Raw genomic sequence first — 22,057 nt, 5'->3', positions numbered from 1 at the left:
AGATTGTATTTATATTTCTATTATTTCATAACTCTGTTGATCTATTTATAACATACAACTTCTGTGTCGCTGTATATAAGGAGATAAACATAAATAGTTAGCTGTCATAAAGGCTATTGCATACTGGCTTCTCAGTCAGACGAGCGTTTTTTGCTGAGCACGAATAGGTGCGCAAATATTTCGCCCCTTGCGTGTGGAAAACAATCGTGTGACCGGGTGAATTCCAGCTATTTGAAATATCCCGTTCACACGATTTGAGGTGCATGGTGTGTGTTTTCCAGTTCCCATAGGAGTCTATGGAAAGCACGCTCCAAAGATAGGACAGGTCCTATCCTTGCGCGCACGATGGACCTTAGATGTGAGTTGCACTAGCATGTCCTAACTTCGGCAGGTGCGAGTATTTTGCTCCTCTAAAAAAAGTACATGTGAATACTTTCATAGGAAAGCATTGGTTCTAATAAATGCGATCTTTTTGCATGCCTATTCGTGCGCAGAAAAAACACTTGTCTGACCGAGGCCTGATGTTTTATGCACAAGATGTTGATACTGACTATGTTGGGCAAAGTTCCTTTGGTTGACTTCTGTTCTTTCTTGCTGTCCCTCCTGTCCTTGCGTTCTGGCATGCATACATTGTGTAGTGTGCGGTACGGTGACCACACAGGTGCAGGCAGGCCGCAGGTTTCTCCCTATCACTGGGCAGGTGTGGCCCCCAGACATCTGATGTCCTGTGTGTGTGTTTCAGATGGGTGATGCCTGACACTGTTCCCTTTGTCATCACGGTGGCTGACTCTCTATTCCCCTGGTGTGAGGACACTTGGACTAGCTATGGTTACCATATGTATGCATGTAAGCTCTGGGTGGGGTTCCCGTTATATGTTGTATGCACAACCTGGTATGTTGGTCTGAACAGTGACATGTGTGGTATGTCTGTGCAAGTGGCCAGACATGTGCTTTATGTGCAGTCATGTTCTGTGTGGTTCGTGTTACTCTGTATGTTGGTGTGAACAGCGACATGTTTTGTATGTCTGTGCAGGTGGCAAGACATGTGCTTTATATACAATCCTGTTCTGTGTTCAGTGTGTATAAACAGTGCGGTGTCCTATGTGTGTTTTGTGCATCTCTCCAGGTTCCTGATCAGGGATAGCCAGGTCCCAGATGAAGACAGTGGGGCAGACCATATCAAGACGATTACTTGCTTTTGGACAGGGGTTACCTACTTTCCCTGATTAGTATGGGACAGGGGTCCTTCTATCTTGGCCTTGAGAGGTGCAATTGGTCTATGCAACACTGTGTGAGTGTGTGCAGTTTTAAAAGGACACAATCTTGCATCAGCACGGAGGCGTGGTGCTTTAGTGCGCCGAGTGGATGTAACAATAACACTTAAAATACAGGATTTTTATAACAATTGATAGTTATAGGTCATTCCTCATAATTATGTAGTTGATTTTGACAGGTTTAAATCTCAGGACACTTTAATAACTCACCAATAGCCGTTGAACTGAAACTCTATGGGCAGTGTTGGTATATTTGGGTTGACCCATTACTGCTTTTACAAGGAGCCCTTCTACAGTCTGCCACTCAAAAGGTTTGTTGAATTTCACCAGAGTTTTGTCATCAAGAAGCATTCTTAGCAGCTAAATAAACATATTAGGATAAATATTTTGTGTTTAGTCATTTTGACACATATACATAATTAAACTACAAAACAATGTCTAGATGCAATGTGGAAGCATGGAGATTTCCAGGGATGCATGAATGAAAATAATTCCAAATAGAAGACTACTAAGAAGACATCAGATTTTTTTTTCACAAATAACATGTTACAAATCCAATGTAGGTTAACAACTCAGTGGTGACCTTGCATTCTTATTAATCCTGAGAGATCACCTGATTTCCTATAACATCATCTGTCACAGGAATCACCAGGACCTCAGCAGGCTTCTCCCCCAGCACATCCCTAAGGTAGAACTTGTAGCCAACAGCAAAGTCAGCCCACTTCTCCAGAAATCCAAACTCCACCTTCCTACACCAACTCCTGATCCATTTGCTTATCTCCCTAATTTCCCGATGCCTTTCTGGTATGGCACATGGCAGAGGTAGTATTTCAGAAAAAAACTATTTTAGAGGTCCTTGTCTTAAGCTTACATCCTAGTTACCTGAAATTGTTTTTAAGAACCTTCCACCTACCTCTAGCTTTGTCATTGGTGCCAATGTGTACCATGACTGCTAAGCCTCTACCAGTAATCGGTCAACCCAATCCGCAATGTGTCAAACTTGAGTGCCAGAAAGACAATACACTGTTGAACAATCCTGGTCTTTGTGGCAGATTGCCCTTTCTGTCCCCCCAAAACTGAGTCTCCCACTAGCAGGACCTGTTTATACTGCCCTGTAGTCCTATTCCCCCTTCTAATGGAGCAGACATTCCCTGGTAGTTAGAGGCAATATAATGCTTTAGCAGTGCTAATCCTGAAATGGCATTCCCCTCATCTGCTAACTTTGTTGGGGTGTGCCAGTTCAGGACTAGCCTCCCTGGATCTCTTCCCTCTACCCCTCCATCTAACTGTCACCCAGCTAGCTGCCTGATCATCCTGCACTCCCATACTACTATTTACCCCCACATCTGCCTTGCGCCACTTAGAATTGTTGAAAAGTTTTTCAGTACATTATATGGTACATTAAATAGTACCATTAGAGATGAGCGAACGTAATCGTCCGAGCTTGATACTCGTTCGAGTACTAGCATGTTCGAGATGCTCGTTACTCGTGACGAGTACCACGCGATGTTTGGGTTACTTTCACTTTCATCTCTGAGACGTTAGCGCGCTTTTCTGGCCAATAGAAAGACAGGGAAGGCATTACAACTTCCCCCTGCGACGTTCAAGCCCTATACCACCCCCCTGCAGTGAGTGGCTGGCGAGATCAGGTGTCACCCGAGTATAAAAATCGGCCCCTCCCGCGGCTCGCCACAGAGTTATTCTGACAGAGATCAGGGACAGTGCTGCTGGTGCCGGAGCTGCTATAGGGAGAGCGTTAGGAGTATTTTAGGCTTCAAGAACCCCAACGGTCCTTCTTAGGGCCACATCTAACCGTGTGCAGTACTGTGGAGGCTGCTTTTTGCAGTGTTGCACTTTTTTTTTTTTTGGTATATCGGCCGTGCAGAGCATTGCGCCCTGCAGTAATACTCCAGGGCCAGAAGCGCTTAGGCAGGGACAGAAGACATATTGATTGAATATAGGCAGTGGGCCTTTGCAAAAAAATTTGGGGAAAAAAATCTATTTGGGCTGCCTGTCACTGTCCTCAGTGTTCTGGGTCTCTGCTGGGTGTAGTAGTTCTCCAAATTCATACGCAGCCAGCTAAGTGTTACAGCAGGCTTGCGCAAAATTATTTCCTGGCTCTGTCTGGGCTGTGAAATCACCGCTGTATTGCAGTTCACAGTGCAACACTCTGCAGTTCTTTGACATACTCCAGGGCCAGAAGCGCTTAGGCAGGGACAGAAGACATATTGATTGAATATAGGCAGTGGGCCTTTGTAAAAAAATTTGGGGAAAAAAATCTATTTGGGCTGCCTGTCACTGTCCTCAGTGTTCTGGGTCTCTGCTGGGTGTAGTAGTTCTCCAAATTCATACGCAGCCAGCTAAGTGTTACAGCAGGATTGCGCAAAATTATTTCCTGGCGTTCCGTAAGCGAAGTCAGCCTCCAACCATAGGCCAATAAGCGGCACATTTAATTACAGGGTTCTGTTTCTGCACTACTGGTAATACACCATGCTGAGGGGTAGGGGTAGGCCTAGAGGACGTGGACGCGGGCGAGGACGCGGAGGTCCAAGTCAGGGTGTGGGCACAGGCCGAGCCAGTGCGGTGGCCAGGGGTAGAGGCAGGGCCAGGCCGAATAATCCACCAACTGTTTCCCAAAGCGCCCCCTCGCGCCATGCCACCCTGCAGAGGTCAAGGTGCTCTACGGTGTGGCAGTTTTTCACAGAGACGCCTGACGACCGACGAACAGTGGTGTGCAACCTTTGTTGCGCCAAGATCAGCTGGGGAGGCACCACCACCAGCATGCGCAGGCATATGATGGCCAAACACCCCGCAAGGTGGGACGAAGGCCGTTCACCGCCTCCGGTTTGCACCACTGCCTCTCCCCCTGTGCCCCAACCTGCCACTGAGATCCAACCCCCCTCTGAGGACACAGGCACTACCGTCTCCTGGCCTGCACCCACACCCTCACCCTCCGCTGTCCTCGACCCCATCCAGCAATGTCTCTCAGCGCAGCGTCCAGACGTCGCTAGCGCCACTGTTTAAGCGCAAGTACGCCGCCACGCACCCGCACGCTCAAGCGTTAAACGTGCACATTGCCAAATTGATCAGCCTGGAGATGCTGCCGTATAGGCTTGTGGAAACGGAGGCTTTCAAAAGCATGATGGCGGCGGCGGCCCCGCGCTACTCGTTTCCCAGTCGCCACTACTTTTCCCGATGTGCCGTCCCAGCCCTGCACGACCACGTCTCCCGCAACATTGTACGCGCCCTCACCAACGCGGTTACTGCCAAGGTCCACTTAACAACAGACACGTGGACAAGCACAGGCGGGCAGGGCCACTATATCTCCCTGACGGCACATTGGGTGAATTTAGTGGAGGCTGGGACAGAGTCAGAGCCTGGGACCGCTCACGTCCTACCCACCCCCCGAATTGCGTGCCCCAGCTCGGTGGTGGTATCTGCGGCGGTGTATGCTTCCTCCACTAAACCACCCTCCTCCTCCTCCTACGCAACCTCTGTCTCGCAATCAAGATGTGTCAGCAGCAGCACGTCGCCAGCAGTTGGTGTTGCGCGGCATGGCAGCACAGCGGTGGGCAAGCGTCAGCAGGCCGTGCTGAAACTACTCAGCTTAGGAGAGAAGAGGCAGACGGCCCACGAACTGCTGCAGGGTCTGACAGAGCAGACCGACCGCTGGCTTGCGCCGCTGAGCCTCCAACTGGGCATGGTGGTGTGTGACAATGGCCGTAACCTGGTGGCGGCTCTGCAGCTCGGCAGCCTCACGCACGTGCCATGCCTGGCCCATGTCTTTAATTTGGTGGTTCAGCGCTTTCTGAAAAGCTACCCACACTTGTCATACCTGCTCGGAAAGGTGCGCCGGGTCAGCGCACATTTCCGCAACTCCAAGACGGATGCTGCCACCCTGCGGACCCTGCAACATCAGTTTCATCTGCCAGTGCACCGATTGCTGTGCGACGTGCCCACACAGTGGAACTCTACGCTCCACATGTTGGCCAGGCTCTATGAGCAGCGTAGAGCTATAGTGGAATACCAACTCCAACATGGGCGGCGTAGTGGGAGTCAGCCTCCTCAATTATTTACAGAAGAGTGGGCCTGGTTGGCAGCCATCTGCCAGGTCCTTGGAAACTTTGAGGAGTCTACCCAGATGCTGAGCGGGGATGCTGCAATCATTAGCGTCACCATTCCTCTGCTATGCCTCTTGAGAAGTTCCCTGCAAAGCATAAAGGCAGACGCTTTGCACTCGGAAACGGAGGCGGGGGAAGACAGTATGTCGCTGGATAGTCAGAGCACCCTCATGTCTATATCTCAGCGCGTTGAGGAGGAGGAGGAGGGATAGGAGCATGAGGAGGAGGGGGAAGAGACAGCTTGGCCCACTGCTAAGGGTACACATGCTGCTTGCTTGTCATCCTTTCAGCGTGTATGGCCCAAGGAGGAGGAGGAGGAGGGGAAGGAGCATGAGGAGGAGGGGGAAGAGACAGCTTGGCCCACTGCTGAGAGTACACATGCTGCTTGCCTGTCATCCTTTCAGCGTGTATGGCCAGAGGAGGAGGAGGAGGATCCTGAAAGTGATCTTCCGAGTGAAGACAGCCATGTGTTGCGTACAGGTACCCTGGCACACATGGCTGACTTCATGTTAGGATGCCTTTCTCGTGACCCTCGCGTTACACGCATTCTGGCCACTACGGATTACTGGGTGTACACACTGCTCGACCCACGGTATAAGGAGAACCTTTCCACTCTCATTCCCGAAGAGGAAAGGGGTTCGAGAATGATGCTATACCACAGGGCGCTGGTGGACAAACTGATGGTAAACTTCCCATCCGACAGCGCTAGTGGCCGAAGGCGCATTTCCGAGGGCCAGGTAGCAGGGGAGGCGCAGAGATCAGGCAGCATGTACAGCACAGGCAGGGGACCATTCTCCAAGGACTTTGCCAGCTTTCTGGCTCCCCAGCAAGACTGTGTCACTGGTCCCCAGTCAAGGCTGAGTTGGCGGGAGCACTGTAAAAGGATGGTGAGGGAGTACGTAGCCGATCGCACGACCGTCCTCGGTGACGCCTCTGCCCCCTACAACTACTGGGTGTCGAAGCTGGACACGTGGCCTGAAGTCGCGCTGTATGCCCTGGAGGTGCTTGCTTGTCCTGCGGCTAGCGTCTTGTCAGAGAGGGTGTTTAGTGTGGCTGGGGGAATCATCACGGATAAGCGTACCCACCTGTCAACCGACAGTGCCGACAGGCTTACACTCATCAAGATGAACAAAGCCTGGATTTCACCAGACTTCTCTTCTCCACCAGCGGACAGCAGCAATACCTAAACAATACGTAGGCTGCACCCGCGGATGGAAGCATCGTTCTCTATCACCATCCAAAACGGGGACCTTTTTGCTTCATCAATCTGTGTATAATATTCCTCCTCCTCCTCCTGCTCCTCCTCCTGAAACCTCACATAATCACGCCGAACGGGCAATTTTTCTTAGGCCCACAAGGCTCAGTCATATAATTTTTCTAAACAATTTTTATACGTTTCAATGCTCATTAAAGCGTTGAAACTTTCACCTCAACCAATTTTTATTTTAACTGGGCTGCCTCCAGGCCTAGTTACCAATTAAGCCACATTAACCAAAGCGATTAATGGGTTTCACCTGCCCTCTTGGTTGGGCATGGGCAATTTTTCTCAGGTACATTACTACTGTTGGTACACCAATTTTTGGGGGCCCTCGCCTACAGTGTAATCAAATTAATTTTTAGCCCACCTGCATTACAGCTGACGTTACATCAGCTGTGTTGGGCACTGCAATGGGATATATTTATGTACCGCCGGTGGGTTCCAGGGAGCCACCTATGCTGTGGGTCCACAGGGAGTTGTAACTGCATGTGTCCACTTCTAAAGAACCCCAGTCTGACTGGGGCATGCAGTGTGGGCCGAAGCCCACCTGCATTAAACATGACATTACCTCAGCTGTGATGGGCAATGCAATGGGATATATTTATGTACCGCCGGTGGGTTCCAGGGAGCCACCCATGCTGTCGGTCCACAGGGAGTTGTAACTGCATGTGTCCACTTCTAAAGAACCCCAGTCTGACTGGGGCATGCAGTGTGGGCCGAAGCCCACCTGCATTAAACATGACATTACCTCAGCTGTGATGGGCAATGCAATGGGATATATTTATGTACCGTCGGTGGGTTCCAGGGAGCCACCCATGCTGTGGGTCCACAGGGAGTTGTAACTGCATGTGTCCACTTCTAAAGAACCCCAGTCTGACTGGGGCATGCAGTGTGGGCCGAAGCCCACCTGCATTAAACATGACATTACCTCAGCTGTGATGGGCAATGCAATGGGATATATTTATGTACCGCCGGTGGCTTCCTGGCACCCACCCATGCTGTGGGTCCACAGGGAGTTGTAACTGCATGTGTCCACTTCTAAAGAACCCCAGTCTGACTGGGGCATGCAGTGTGGGCCGAAGCCCACCTGCATTAAACATGACATTACCTCAGCTGTGATGGGCAATGCAATAGGATATATTTATGTACCACCGGTGGCTTCCTGGCACCCACCCATGCTGTGGGTCCACAGGGAGTTGTAACTGCATGTGTCCACTTCTAAAGAACCCCAGTCTGACTGGGGCATGCAGTGTGGGCCGAAGCCCACCTGCATTAAACATGACATTACCTCAGCTGTGATGGGCAATGCAATGGGATATATTTATGTACCGCCGGTGGGTTCCAGGGAGCCACCCATGCTGTGGGTCCACAGGGAGTTGTAACTGCATGTGTCCACTTCTAAAGAACCCCAGTCTGACTGGGGCATGCAGTGTGGGCCAAAGCCCACCTGCATTAAACATGACATTACCTCAGCTGTGATGGGTAATGCAATGGGATATATTTATGTACCGCCGGTGGCTTCCTGGCACCCACCCATGCTGTGGGTCCACAGGGAGTTGTAACTGCATGTGTCCACTTCTAAAGAACCCCAGTCTGACTGGGGCATGCAGTGTGGGCTGAAGCCCACCTGCATTAAACATGACATTACCTTAGCTGTGATGGGCAATGCAATGGGATATATTTATGTACCGCCGGTGGCTTCCTGGCACCCACCCATGCTGTCGGTCCACAGGGACTTCACAATAGGGAGTTGTACCTGCCTGTGTTTATGAATTAAAAACCCCGGTCAGGTTGGGGCATGCAGTGTGGGCCGAAGCCCACCTGCATTTAATCTGACGTTAGCTCTGCTGTCCAGGGCAGTGCAATGGGATACATTTATGTACAGCCGGTGGGTTCCAGGGAGCCACCCATGCTGTGGGTGCACACGAAATTCCCATTGCAGAGTTGTACCTGCCTGTGACTATTTATAAAAAAACGCGGTCTGACTGGGGCATGCAGACACCTTGACAGAATGAATAGTGTGTGGCACATAGGTTCCCCATTGCTATGCCCACGTGTGCAGCTCCAGATGGAGGTGGCACAGGATTGGATTTCTCATTGCTTCTGTACAGCATTGTGGACTATCGCCCCGCCTCTTTTAAAGAGGGTCGCTGCCTAGCCGTGCCAACCCTCTGCAGTGTGTGCCTGCTTTTCCTCTGGCAGACGCACTTATAAATAAACATGAGGGTGGCGTGGCATGAGGGCAGCTGAAGGCTGGGCAGGGACAGTTTGGTGTGCGCTGTGGACACTGGGTCATGGGGGGGTTGGGCAGCATGTAACCCAGGAGAAGTGGCAGCGGAGTGTCATGCAGGCAGTGATTGTGCTTTGTTGGAGGTAGTGTGGTGCTTAGCTAAGGTATGCATTGCTAATGAGGGCTTTTCAGAAGTAAAAGTTGTTGGGAGGGGGGGGGGGCACTCTTGCCGCTATTGTGGCTTAATAGTGGGACCTGGGAACTTGAGATGCAGCCCAACATGTAGCCCCTCGCCTGCCCTATCCGCTTCTGTGTCGTTCCCATCACTTTTTTGAATTGCCTAGATTTTCACAAATGAAAACCTTAGCGAGCATCGGCGATATACAAAAATGCTCGGGTCGCCCATTGACTTCAATGGGGTTCGTTACTCGAAACGAACCCTTGAGCATCGCTCATCTCTAAGTACCATTAAAAAAAACAACTCATCCTGTAAAAAACAAGCGCTTAGACATCTACCTTCAAGAATAAATAAAAGAGTTAAGATTTTTTTTAAAAGTGGCAAGGAATAACAAAAATGAAAAAAAAAGGGTCGCCTCCTTAAGGGGTTAAACACAGGAAGTCCATAGAAAGGTTTTCAACTTTCAGAAACATTTTTAAACATACTAGTAAATGATATTCAATGTACTTAACGTTACTTTGGTTTAGGGGCCCTTTAAAGTGACACAGTTTACCTCTTTACAAGGCTGTACCCCATTCTCATCTGATGTAGGAAGATGCAGATCATCGATAAATAACTGAAACGTTTTTCCATCTTTTGCACCATAGATGAAACCTGAAACATATAGCATATTTAATAACTTTCAAAATAACACCTGTTTCCTTTTCAGTGACAGGCAAAAATTTATCTTGAGTAAACTTAATATTGATACTGTCAAAGCTGATACTGCCATGGATATCAACCAACTGAAAGAAGCCGTGCAAAACCGAAAACATGGAGGGAGGGAGCCTTTAAGGTCACCGAGGGTCGTGAACGACTAAACAGCTAACAACAACAAATTTAATACGTAATTATACAGTATCTATACAGCAACAGCAAAATCCTCAACACTTGAAGGGAGCATGACAGCAACTATAAGCACTATAAACTAAGTTATGGTACTGATAGTTTAGGTGATATGGAGTCCGGGTAGCTGTTTCACACTTGCCCGCTTCCCCGTTCCTGCAGTGTCCCCCAATAATGTTAGCACATGCCAGCAGCTTGACTCCTTTTGTGCGCACCTCCTATAGAGATAAATGGGAGATGTGCATGCAGAAGGAGTGAAGCTGCTGGTGTACGCTGAATTTGCCAGGGAACTTCACAGAAATAAATAAAAGGGTAAGTATGAAACACAGCTCCCCAGACTCTGTGTCACTATGGGCACCATGGGCACTAATTATGCCAAGCCAAACAACTGTTATGAGATTTTAAAGTTATATTTATGAAAGGAGATTCTTTTAGAAACTAGACTTTTTGGAATACTTTGCACGTGGATTTATGGCTACAAGACTCATAATATGTCCATGCATCTAGGAATTATCCAAAGGCTCTTTGACAAAGAACCAGTCCAGGTGAGTGCCATACACACATACATATTGCACTCACCTGGACTTGTTCTTACCCAAAATGCCTTTGAATAATTCCTAGATGCACGGACATACAAGCAATAACTTAGTTTATAGTGCTTATAGTTGCTGCCAGATTCCCTTTAAAGGAGATGTCCCGAGGCAGCAAGTGGGTCTATACACTTCTGTATGGCCATAATAATGCACTTTGTAATGTACATTGTGCATTAATTATGAGCCATACAGAAGTTATAAAAAGTTTTTTACTTACCTGCTCCGTTGCTGGCGTCCTCGTCTCCATGGAGCCGACTAATTTTTGGCCTCCGATGGCCAAATTAGCCGCGCTTGCGCAGTCCGGGTCTTCAGCAGTCTTCTATGGAGCCGCTCGTGCCAGAGAGCGGCTCCGTGTAGCTCCGCCCCGTCACGTGCCGATTCCAGCCAATCAGGAGGCTGGAATCGGCAGTGGACCGCACAGAAGAGCTGCGGTCCACGAAGACGGAGGATCCCGGCGGCCATCTTCAGCAGGTGAGTATGAAGACGCCGGACCGCCGGGATTCAGGTAAGCGCTGTGCGGGTGGTTTTTTTAACCCCTGCATCGGGGTTGTCTCGCGCCGAACGGGGGGGGGGGGTTAAAAAAAAAAAAACCCGTTTCGGCGCGGGACATCTCCTTTAAGGCTGGGTTCACATTAGGGTTGGAGATTCTGCTTTGACCCTCTGTTGTTGATTTCTGCAGAAATCCCTGACAAAATAGCATAGCATACTGTGCAATTTGTCCAGTAAAATGCAGGACAGCTGGAAGGAAATCAAATGGACGCCTTTATAGTCAAAGGCATAACAGAGCAGGAAACATAGAATCTATGGCACAAGTATAAATCAGCCCTTTGACACTGTCCTAAGAGAAGTTTATAATCTAAATTCAGTACCTAAAACATATTTGCATATTAAGACTAATTTCATAAGAAAAATGTTTTGATTTGTTCATTGAATGTCTTATGCCACACACAGAACATAGAGTATTGACCTTCCCATGAAACAAGGCTGCAGGGTAGAGGTACCTCCACAATGTTACAAAACATGCAATTATTTCATAGTTTCTTTTAGATCACATGTGTCAAACACAAGGCCCCCACACACTGTGGGGGGGCGCTATTACTACTGAGGTCACTGTGGGGGGCGCCATTACTACTGGGGCCACTGTGGGGGTCACTATTTTTACTGGGGCCACTATGAGAGTCACTATTACAACTGCGACCACTATTATGGTCACTATTAAGGCTCATTCACAGGGGCGTAATCATATTTCGGTCACACAAATACGCTGTGTATTTGTGCAATCAAAAATCGCTTATGTCTCTACATTTGGTTACGAAAAAAATAACGCAGATGGGCCCACTGAAATGGTGAGCAAATACGCAGTGAATACATAAGTTTCCTGCGCATTTACCACGTATTTGCGCGGCCCATTCACTCCAATGGCCTATTGGGGTGTGTAGTACTCAACAAAATAGGTTATGCTGTGTGAAAAACAGAACAATGAGTATTGACCTGCCCATGAAACAAGGCTGCAGGGTAGAGGTACCTCCACAATGTTACAAAACATGCAATTATTTATAGTTTCTTTTAGATCACATGTATCAAACACAAGGCCCGAGGGCTGAATCCGGCCCGCTGCCTCATTTTATGTGGCCCACGGGGTGCCGACGGCTGCTCGCAACTGTACTGATTACCAGATGGGGTGCCGCAGCTCCCCGCTGGTAATTATGCTGGCAGCGCTGATCCCGGCGCACACTCTGACGTCAGTGTGCAGCCGGAATACTATTCCCCTGAGTCCCCTGCTCTTCAGTTCCGCAGGAGAGGACTCAGGGAGGAAGCGTTCCGGGTGCACACACTGATGTCAGTGTGCACCGGGGCTCAGCGCGAGCAGAGGGGAAGCGTCACTGACAGCAAGGAGAAGGCGAGTATATGGGTTAGTGGGGAACTATTACTACTGAGGGGGGGGGTTATTATTACTGAGGGGGGGGGGTTATTACTGAGGGGGGTTATTATTATTACTGAGGGGGGATAATATTATTACTAAGGGGGATAATATTATTACTGAGGGGGATAATATTATTACTGAGGGGGTTTATTGTTACTGAGGGGGGTTAATATTACTGTGGGGTTATTACTAATGAGGGGGTTAATATTATTACTGTTGGGGTCGCTATTACTACTAGGGCCACTGTGGGAGTCGCTTTTACTACTGGGGCCACTGTGGAGGACGCTATTACTACTGAGGCCACTGTGGGGGGGCGCTATTACTAAGGAGGCCACTGTGGGGGGCGCCATTACTACTGGGGCCACTGCGAGGGTCACTATTTTTACTGGGGCCACTATGAGAGTCACTATTACTATTGCGACCACTATAGTGGTCACTATTAAGGCTCATTCACAGGGGCGTAATCGTATTACGGTCGCACAAATACGCTGTGTATTTGCGCAATCAAAAATCGCTTAATCTCCATATTTGGTTACGCAAAAAATAACGCAGATGGACCCACTTAAATGGTGAGCAAATATGCAGTGAATACATAGGTTTCCTGCGCATTTACCACGTATTTGCGCGGCCCATTCACTCCAATGGCCTATTGGGGTGTGTAGTACGCAACAAAATAGGTCATGCTGTGTGAAAATATACACCCTGTGAATGAACTCATTGAAATCAATGGCTTCTATTCACTGCATATTATGTACGCAAATACGCTTGTGTGAACAGGCCTTTACTATACTGTCTTCCATTCGGCCCTTTGAAGGTCACCATATGCCTGATGTGGCCCTCGGTGAAAAAGAGTTTGACACCCCTGTTTTAGATGATTCTATTAAACTTATATGTAAGTCATACATGACAATATGCAACTACATTCTGGCTTTTTAATCCCTTATATGCCATTGTCACTGCTGACTGCAGCATCTAAGTGCTTTACAGTAGGAGGATCCCCCCCACTGGCACCCCACAACATATTTGCATCTGCAAACAATACTGCAAATACTTTGCAATGTGAAGCTTCCCATGCAACATTAGACGCAATATCAAACATTGAGTGGGATGAACATGCAGAATGCATGGAATACTTTGGCCATTCTGATTGCTTTACTGAGAAATGCTACGATGCGGCCAACAAATTGGTGGAATGTGCTCGCTCAATTTTTCCTGCAACCTTGGTAAGAAATGCTGATAAAACATCTATAGTTGTATTTGCCTCCTCTGATGGGGCTTTTAATACATTATCTCACTTGGCTGAGAAGCGTAAGCATGGCCCTGTTTTATATACTTCATCTGGCTCTGTGAATACTATTATGCAGGCCATTTCAGCACAAGCTAGTGGTGTGGACATGCAAAATGATATACCAAACAAACCTACTCTACATGATGTTTTTCTAGCTATGACTAAAAGCAATACTGTTTTGGCTTCTCTCTTTGCTTAGGTTGGTGACCTGAAAAAGGATGTTGGACTTATAAGACATGATTTGCAGAAAATTACTGAAAGATTGTCTAAAACCTGTATTAATGAACTGGAAGAAAACATTGTTCCTATTCAGGATGCAATTAATAAATCCAAGCAGTGTATCCATATTTTGCAATATAAAGATGATCTGGAAAAGACTAAGGAGAAATAATTTGCAACTAGTGGGGGTTTCAGAAAAGGTGGAAGGATTGTTTCCGAACATTTTTTTGAGGGATGGCTGAACTATTGGGAAAGATACTTTGTCATCTTTCCTTGTTGTGGAAAGGGCCCATAGAGTTCCTGCTAAACCACCTCCACCTCATGCCACGCTGAGAATTCTTTTTGATAAAACTCCTGAATTAGGCCTCATGTCCACGTCTGTATTGGTCTTCTTGCAGCCTAAATAGCGGGTCTGTCGGCAGAGACCGCATATAGCTACGACTGTTCTGCACATGCCAGCGTATCACATGCCCATGGTCATGTGCAATGTGACTCTTTTTTCAGAATCAAAGATTTTGTCACAAAGATAAGAGGGAAGGGGAACTTCTAAAAAAGAGTCTGTTTGACTAAATTTGAGGACATTTGTGGACGATGGTCTGATATAGATAATGAATAGTTTATATCGAGTGCTGGTTATATTGCGGCATCATTAAAAAGTAGGGCATTTACTGCTAGGGGAGACTATAAAAATTATGCACTTGTCACAATAATTCTGGAGTGCTTTTGATCACATCACATCGCTGTGTGAGATTATTTTGGCTCTGAGCTGTATGTCAAATGTTCCCGGAAGGATGACCAAGTGTTAGTGGGCAATAATTTATCTACTTTGAGACTGTAATGGCCCAAATGATAAAATTATCATGATATTTAACCTACACACTGACACATTTCATGCATCCAAAAAAAAATGTATTACACTTGGCACTATACAGTAGTCTGAAATAACAGAAAAGAATAATCCCCCAGTATGTAGAACTAGAGATTGAACTCGATTATAGAAGCTCAGCTAAACTGCTAGGCGTATGTCTGTACGTACAGTAATGACAGATTTCAAGTTACAATTTGAAGAATTAGGAATGGAGTGTGAATCAAAATGGATTATAAAAATGATTTAACCGAAAAGCAGGACAAGCTCTGTGTACCAAAGTACTTGAAATGCCACTCAAAATTATATGTAAATTACATCTAGATGTAATAAAAAAATATATATTTGCTCTGAAACTAAGAGACCTAAAACATGTTAATGTGATTACCTTGTCTGTGGACTATATTTTGCTGTAATAATTCTTGGAGTTCTTTGGCCATTGAAGATCCTGAAAACACCATTCTTTTAAGCAATGTGCGTGTCTGATCTGAAATAACAATAGTATGTCTACTAAATATAAAAAGCCATTTAATAGAATATATATTTTTTTCAAAAGATCCTTCATATACCTTGTGTAGAAATGAAATCATTCATTAATGCTGTCTTCCCACAACCTCGTGGTCCAGTTAACAAAATGTGCCGGGATCCCATGCTGGCATACTCTAAGAAAGTGCGCACTATAACCTGTTGGAAACACCAATATATTAATATGAGATCTAATATTATGTACAAGGCATTTCCAAAAAGAGGCTATTTTTTAATTGAAAATAAACTGTAAAAAAAGAAAAAATCACCCAGAAGAAGTTCTGCTTTTGCTGCAAAACTCGGCATGCAGTTATAGCTCAGGCAGATATGCAAATGATTAGAGCTGTAGCATGATTAGATTAAATAGTTAACTTCTTTTTCCACTTATGTAGAGCTTGTTCACCACCAGACATACCTCTTAGATGAAATTGAAGAGAATTAACCCAGTTAACAGAGATTGACTGGGGGTGCATTATTGGAATGCAAAAAGCTGGATAGTCGTATTGACAAATTGCTCGCCATCTAGGCTATTCTGACCAGACTGTTGGAATGTGTTGGTACCAGTGGATTTGTGACAGTATGCACACAAGGTGACCGGGCTCAGGATGCACTCAACAGATTAGCAGTAAAGAGATTTTTCGACAAGCATAAGCAGCTCCAACTTTTTCGCTATCTGTCATCCAGAGACAGTTGGCACCATTATTACAGACCTTTGTATCTGTTGGCTGAAGGACATTTGGTCTCATTTTGTGCAATGCCTTTGACACCCACCCACTGTCACCTCCGTTTGCAGTGATGTCATGAACAATGAAACTACACTGCTATAGAGTGGATTGTCTTCAGTGGCGAATCCGGGTTTCTGCCAGGTTTCTTTCTGGAGAACTAGGGGTGAGCACCTAAATTCTGCCTTTGCTGTGGAGTGAGACACTGCCCCCACTGGTGGTGTGATAGTCTAGCGGGTCATCAAAAACGACAGTCAGTCACCCCTAGTAGTGATACAAGGGACAATGACCGCTCAGTGATGTGTTCAGGACATCCTGCAGCCATATGTGTTCCTCTCATGGCAGCTTACAAGAGGTATTTTCAAGCAGAATGATGCTCAGCCACACACAAAAGGGGCTCACAGGAATGTCTCCACAACAGTGTCACACTTCCGTGGCTGCCCGGTCTGCAGATTTATCACCAATAAAAGATGTATGGAATGCCAATTTCAACAGCCTACGAGTTTGCATGATCCAGAGTCTCATTTACAGCAAATGTGGAGCAATATGCCACAGGATATCATATGGAACCTGCATGCCTTCATGTCCACCCATATCACAGATTGTTTCGCAGTAAATGATCCTTTTGCTCTGATATTGTAATCACTTACTTATAACAACGTTATAATAGCACATATGAAGTTTCATTCGATTCCTACAAGTCCATTTAGGTGCTTGATTTGTTTTTTTGGACAATGAGTGTATATAATACATTTAATTTATGCCATGTGCTCCATTTCTTTTTAGCAAAATTTATTATGTAATTCTGGTGTTTTTTGATTAGTGATTGTCCCCACAGTATCTAATATAGAATTTACATTAGTTTTCGTAAATCTCATAATTCCTTCACTAAAAATTAAAAATTATCCTGTAAGCTGAACATCATATTGGACATTGTTAAAATGTTTTTTTCCCCAAAGAAAGAAATATGTTCCCTTCTCCACAAATAGTATTTGCTACAACTTACTGTATCTTGAGTTTCAATAAATGTTTCTCCCATGATGTCTGTGTTACCAACATATGTGATATCTGGCAGGCGTGACTGCCATGTGTCCCACTCTCCTGACTCATCAAGAAAATAATCAAATACCGAAATCTCCTGGTCATCATCTGGCAAACTACACAAAAATACAAAATTGTCAGCAAATCCATAATAAGCCGTTTTAAAGTAGTGTTCCAAATGATTACAATCTTTTATTATTGTGAATGCTAAGAAATTATCAATTTGCAGCCTGGTTCTAAGGCGCAATTGAGGGTCTAACGCCTGTACAGGAAATCTCTCCAAGGTCATAGCTATACTGTTTGTGCTAGCCACCATTTATTTCAAGCTGTAAATGTCAGATGAAGAAATGTCAATTCTGCCTGGAAATCTTTAACAAAGAACAATATAATGTATATGAATGTGAATTAAAGGACTTGCCCAGAATTAAAAAACATGACTGACACAATTGTTCACAGGTTGTGTGTGGCAGTGCAGCTACACCCCATTCAATTCAATGAAGCTACAATACCACACAGAAACTGTGGACAGGTGAGGCACTGCAGCCATGTTTCTATAATCCTGGACAAACCCCTTAACCCTTAAGGACACGGTCCTTTCCCCCCCCCCCCCCCCCATTTTTGGTTTTTCCTCCCCCTCTTAAAAAATCATAACTGGTTTATTTATCTATCAATGTAGATGTATGACATAGCTGTATGAGGGCTTTATTTTGCAGAACGAGTTGCATTTTTTAATAGTACTATTTAATTTACCATATAATATAGCGACAAATCACAGCACAGCTTTCATTTTTCTTCAGTTGTGTAAGAAATGAAAGTTGAGCTGTGATTAGTTACAATGGGCAACAAAAATTACAGGGGCAGTGGGTGAGTTTCGATTTTTAATTCCACCAGTATTTGTCACCTGGTGCTGAAGAACGCTCATGCAAAATTTCACTCAAATCGGACCAGAATTGTGGATTTGTATATGACACAAACAAACAGATTTTGTGTTTTATATATATGATTTTACTTTCCATCCTAAATTGAATGTTCCTTTGAGAAGGGTAAAACCTAAAAAATTAAACCACTCTAATTATTGGTTGATAGACATACACTGCGAAATAGCAATATCACTGGTATACAAGATGCAGGGGGCATAAACGACACTTACACTGATGTATAGACCTTCAGTAGAGCACTGAACTTCTTCCTTTCTGAACATTCAATGAGAGATCCTACAGACCAGATGAGGCAGAAGATAAAAAGCCTCTCAATATGCAGGTGTCCACCAATACTCTGAGCCTTTTCATTCAACATGGTTGTCAGTAAACTTGTGAAAGAATTGAACAAGCCAACTTCTGTTACTGGAAGAACTGACCTTAGGGGGGAAAAGAAATGAACATTCCTAAATATTATTTCTTTTTTTATTAGACATGGTCAGCTCTACAAGGTTACAGTTAAAGGAGTTTTCTAGGACTATAATATTGATGAACTATCTTTAGCATAGGTAATCAATAGATGATCGGTGGTGTCCACCATTTGAGATCCCTGCCAATCTGCTTATTGAAGAGGCTGTGGCACTTGTGTGAGAGCCGTGGCCTTTTCTCAGGCCTGTGACATCACATGGCCTGAAAGCATCTGAGTCCCATTCAAGTGAACAAAATTGTGCTGCAATGCCTGGCAAGGCTACTATTCAATGTCTGGCGCTGTGCCTGGTATGGATTGAAATGATGTGATGTTCCCCAGAGCACCGCTGTCATTTGAATCAGCTGATAAGTGAGATTCCTGAGTGGTGGTCCCCCACTGATCAAATAGTGATGACCTATTCTGAGGATAGGTAATGCAATGAACTGAGTATATTATGCTGGGAGTGGATCTTTCTCATCACACATTAGGAAGGCAGTGTGTCCCCCAAAATATCTGTGATGGGATCCATGTGAGGGATACTTCCGTGTTCTTGGACATTTCATGTGACTATGTTTCTGTAAAATAAAGTGGAAGGTCTCCATGAAATGGACTACAGATAAGTTGGGAGTCTGTGTGATCTGAAGTATTTTATACATATTTAGCTACATTAACAGGTCTGTCAGAGAAAGTAGGTTTTGAAAAACAAAGGAGATAGAAAAATCAGGCAACAGCAACATAATGCAACTTGAATCTTTCCAAGTACTGAGACACATATCTGAAATATATATTTTTCCATGACAATGGCATACAAACATATTAATACTTAGAATGTTAGCACTTAACCGTGAAATATATTGGTATATCATGTTCCACATAAAATGCCTTCAACTTCTGTTTAGATTAATAAAAAAAAACGTACAGGGGTCCCGCTCAATATATTTTACTTTAAAGGGGTTTTCCAGTACTACATAATTGATTATAATCATCAACATAGATCCCACAAATTAGCAAATAATTTGAAATATTATGCTGATAGAATTGATAAATAAATTCTCATAATAAGTTTATATATTGCAACAATAGATCCATAAAAATACTTAAAGGGGTTGTCCCGGGCCGAAACGTTTTTTTTTTTTTTTCAACCCCCCCCCCCCCCGTTCGGCGCGAGACAACCCCGATGCAGGGGTTAAAAAAGATCACCGGACAGCGCTTACCTGAATCCCCGCGCTCTGGTGACTTCTTACTTACCCGGTAAAGATGGCCGCCGGCATCTTCTCCCTCCGTGGACCGCAGGGCTTCTGTGCGGTCCATTGCCGATTCCAGCCTCCTGATTGGCTGGAATCGGCACGTGACGGGGCGGAGCTACACGGAGCTACACGGAGCCCCATTGAGAAGATAAGAAGACCCGGACTGCGCAAGCGCGTCTAATTTGGCCATTAGACGGCGAAAATTAGACGGCAACCATGGAGACGAGGACGCCAGCAACGGAACAGGTAAGTGAATAACTTTTTATAACTTCTGTATGGCTCATAATTAATGCACAATGTACATTACAAAGTGCATTAATATGGCCATACAGAAGTGTATAACCCCACTTGCTGCCGCGGGACAACCCCTTTAAATAGTGATCCCAGGAATACATTGAAATGACAGGCTTTATTCGAACCATTTGGTTGCAGCATCTCCAAACTCACTAACCAATAAACCTTCCCTGTGTTATACTCTGATGAAGTCTCCAAAGCTTGCATATATTATTTCTTTGGTTAGGCAATAAAGGTACCACTTCTGTAATACTTTTGTCTTTTATACAAGAGTATTAAAGATTCCTTAAATATCATAATACTGGAGCTATGCTCATTAAGTGATTTTTTCACTGGCCCTGATAACTATTGTTCAAGGTGCATTACTGATTACTTTTACTTGTTTATGTAGCTGCAAGTTCAGGCCTTAGTCACACGGGCGTTTTTTCGCGCGATTTGTGGATCGCATGACAGATGCGCATCCGCAAATCGCGTGACCGGGGCCAAAAAAATCGACCGAAAAATCTGCTCCTAGCCGCGTTTCATTAGAAACGGGCCGGAGCTGTCCAGCGCATTGAATTCAATGGAGCCGGCAATACAGCCGCCTCCATTGAAAGCAATGCGCTGCGGGCGAGCGCAGGATGAATTGTCGGGAAGGGCTTAAATATATAAGCCCTTCCCTGCAATTCATCCAGAAAAGTGTAAAAATAAAATATATATATATAATATATATATATATACTCACCTTGTCCCGGCAGACGGAGTTCAGAGCGGCCGGCCTGCAGTGGGTGTGAAGGGGGTGTGAGTCAGACTTGCCTCTGATTGGTTCAGCACTGAGCCAATCAGGGGCAAGTCTGACTCACACCCCCTTCACACCCACTGCAGGCCGGCCGCTCTGAATCCGTCTGCCGGGACAAGGTGAGTATATATATATTTTTTATTTTTACACTTTTCTGGATGAATTGCAGGGAAGGGCTTATATATTTAAGCCCTTCCTGACAATTCATCCTGCGCTCGCCCGCAGCGCATTGCTTTCAATGGAGGCGGCTGTATTGCCGGCTCCATTGAATTCAATGGGCAAACATCGTTCTTCTCTGCCACAGCTGTTACAGCTGTGGCAGAGAAGAATGATTTGTCTTCTATATGTTCTCAATGGGGTCGGCGCTGCTGCCGCCGGCCCCATTGAGCGCATATAGAGAAGAGAACAGGAATCGCAGATCGCAGATAGGTGCGATCTGCGATTTCTGTTCTATAATTTATCGGACGAGCGCATAGAAAGCGCTCATGTGTCCGATACCATTGCAAAGCAATGGTTTTAAAAAATCGCCGGACGCATGCGCATTTGGAAATCGCGGCTAAAAACGCCTGTCTGACTAAGGCCTCAGAGTGCAGAGTGCATTCCCTGTGAAGCATGTGCACTCTCGCCTCTGTTACTTATATGCCTGTGTTCCCCCCATCTCTTCTTTATTCAGATGCCCATATGTATAAACATACAACACATGGTTTATCAGGCTCAAACTTCACGCCTATCAGACTACAGTATGATATGCAAGAACGGTTTTAAAACACAGTATGTTGCTTTACTTGCTATCATGAAGAATGAGATTAAAGATGGGGTCCAGAATCCGGTAGAATGCTTTTGAAAGGACCTGATAAAAGAATATGTAAGCATTATTAATACTACAAACCTATGTACATAATAAAATAATAATGCAGTCATTGATATGTAATATACAAGCAAGTAGCTAAATATGAGAGTAAAAACCTCTGTTCATGTTGGGTGCCATGAGTTCTGTTTTCACAGAATCCATGATAGACATTTTTCACACATTTTATATGAGATCCTTATATTGTCGATCCCATTGTCATATAATGTTATTTTTGTCCATAAATGCTACCTTTCCTATTTATGAGAGGATATAATAGTATTGTACATTTATAGAGGATTTCTACTCAATACCTAAAAAATGTCAATATATTAGCAAATGAGAATTTCGTAATTATGTTTGTTTTGCTAACACAGTTACT

At 45.2% G+C, this 22,057-nt stretch overlaps 1 protein-coding gene across 1 annotated transcript in view; it reads right to left on the bottom strand.

Annotated features, from left to right (window-relative positions):
- LOC136572709 (uncharacterized) overlaps positions 1-22,057 on the bottom strand; it is a 346,665-nt gene that overhangs the window by 136,214 nt on the left and 188,394 nt on the right. Inside the window, exons 56-62 of the mRNA XM_066573580.1 lie at positions 21,614-21,678; positions 18,274-18,480; positions 17,089-17,239; positions 15,405-15,519; positions 15,224-15,322; positions 9,615-9,715; positions 1,485-1,634 (exon numbers count right to left, since the gene is read on the bottom strand). Coding sequence (XP_066429677.1) covers positions 1,485-1,634; positions 9,615-9,715; positions 15,224-15,322; positions 15,405-15,519; positions 17,089-17,239; positions 18,274-18,480; positions 21,614-21,678 — 888 coding nt within the window. The remainder of the gene's footprint in view (positions 1-1,484; positions 1,635-9,614; positions 9,716-15,223; positions 15,323-15,404; positions 15,520-17,088; positions 17,240-18,273; positions 18,481-21,613; positions 21,679-22,057) is intronic.

The sequence above is a fragment of the Eleutherodactylus coqui genome, chromosome 1 (assembly GCF_035609145.1).
Source record: "Eleutherodactylus coqui strain aEleCoq1 chromosome 1, aEleCoq1.hap1, whole genome shotgun sequence".
Classification (NCBI taxonomy): Eukaryota; Metazoa; Chordata; class Amphibia; order Anura; family Eleutherodactylidae; genus Eleutherodactylus; species Eleutherodactylus coqui.
Note: the sequence above shows the minus strand (reverse complement) of the source record. Positions and strands in the feature narration are given on the sequence as shown.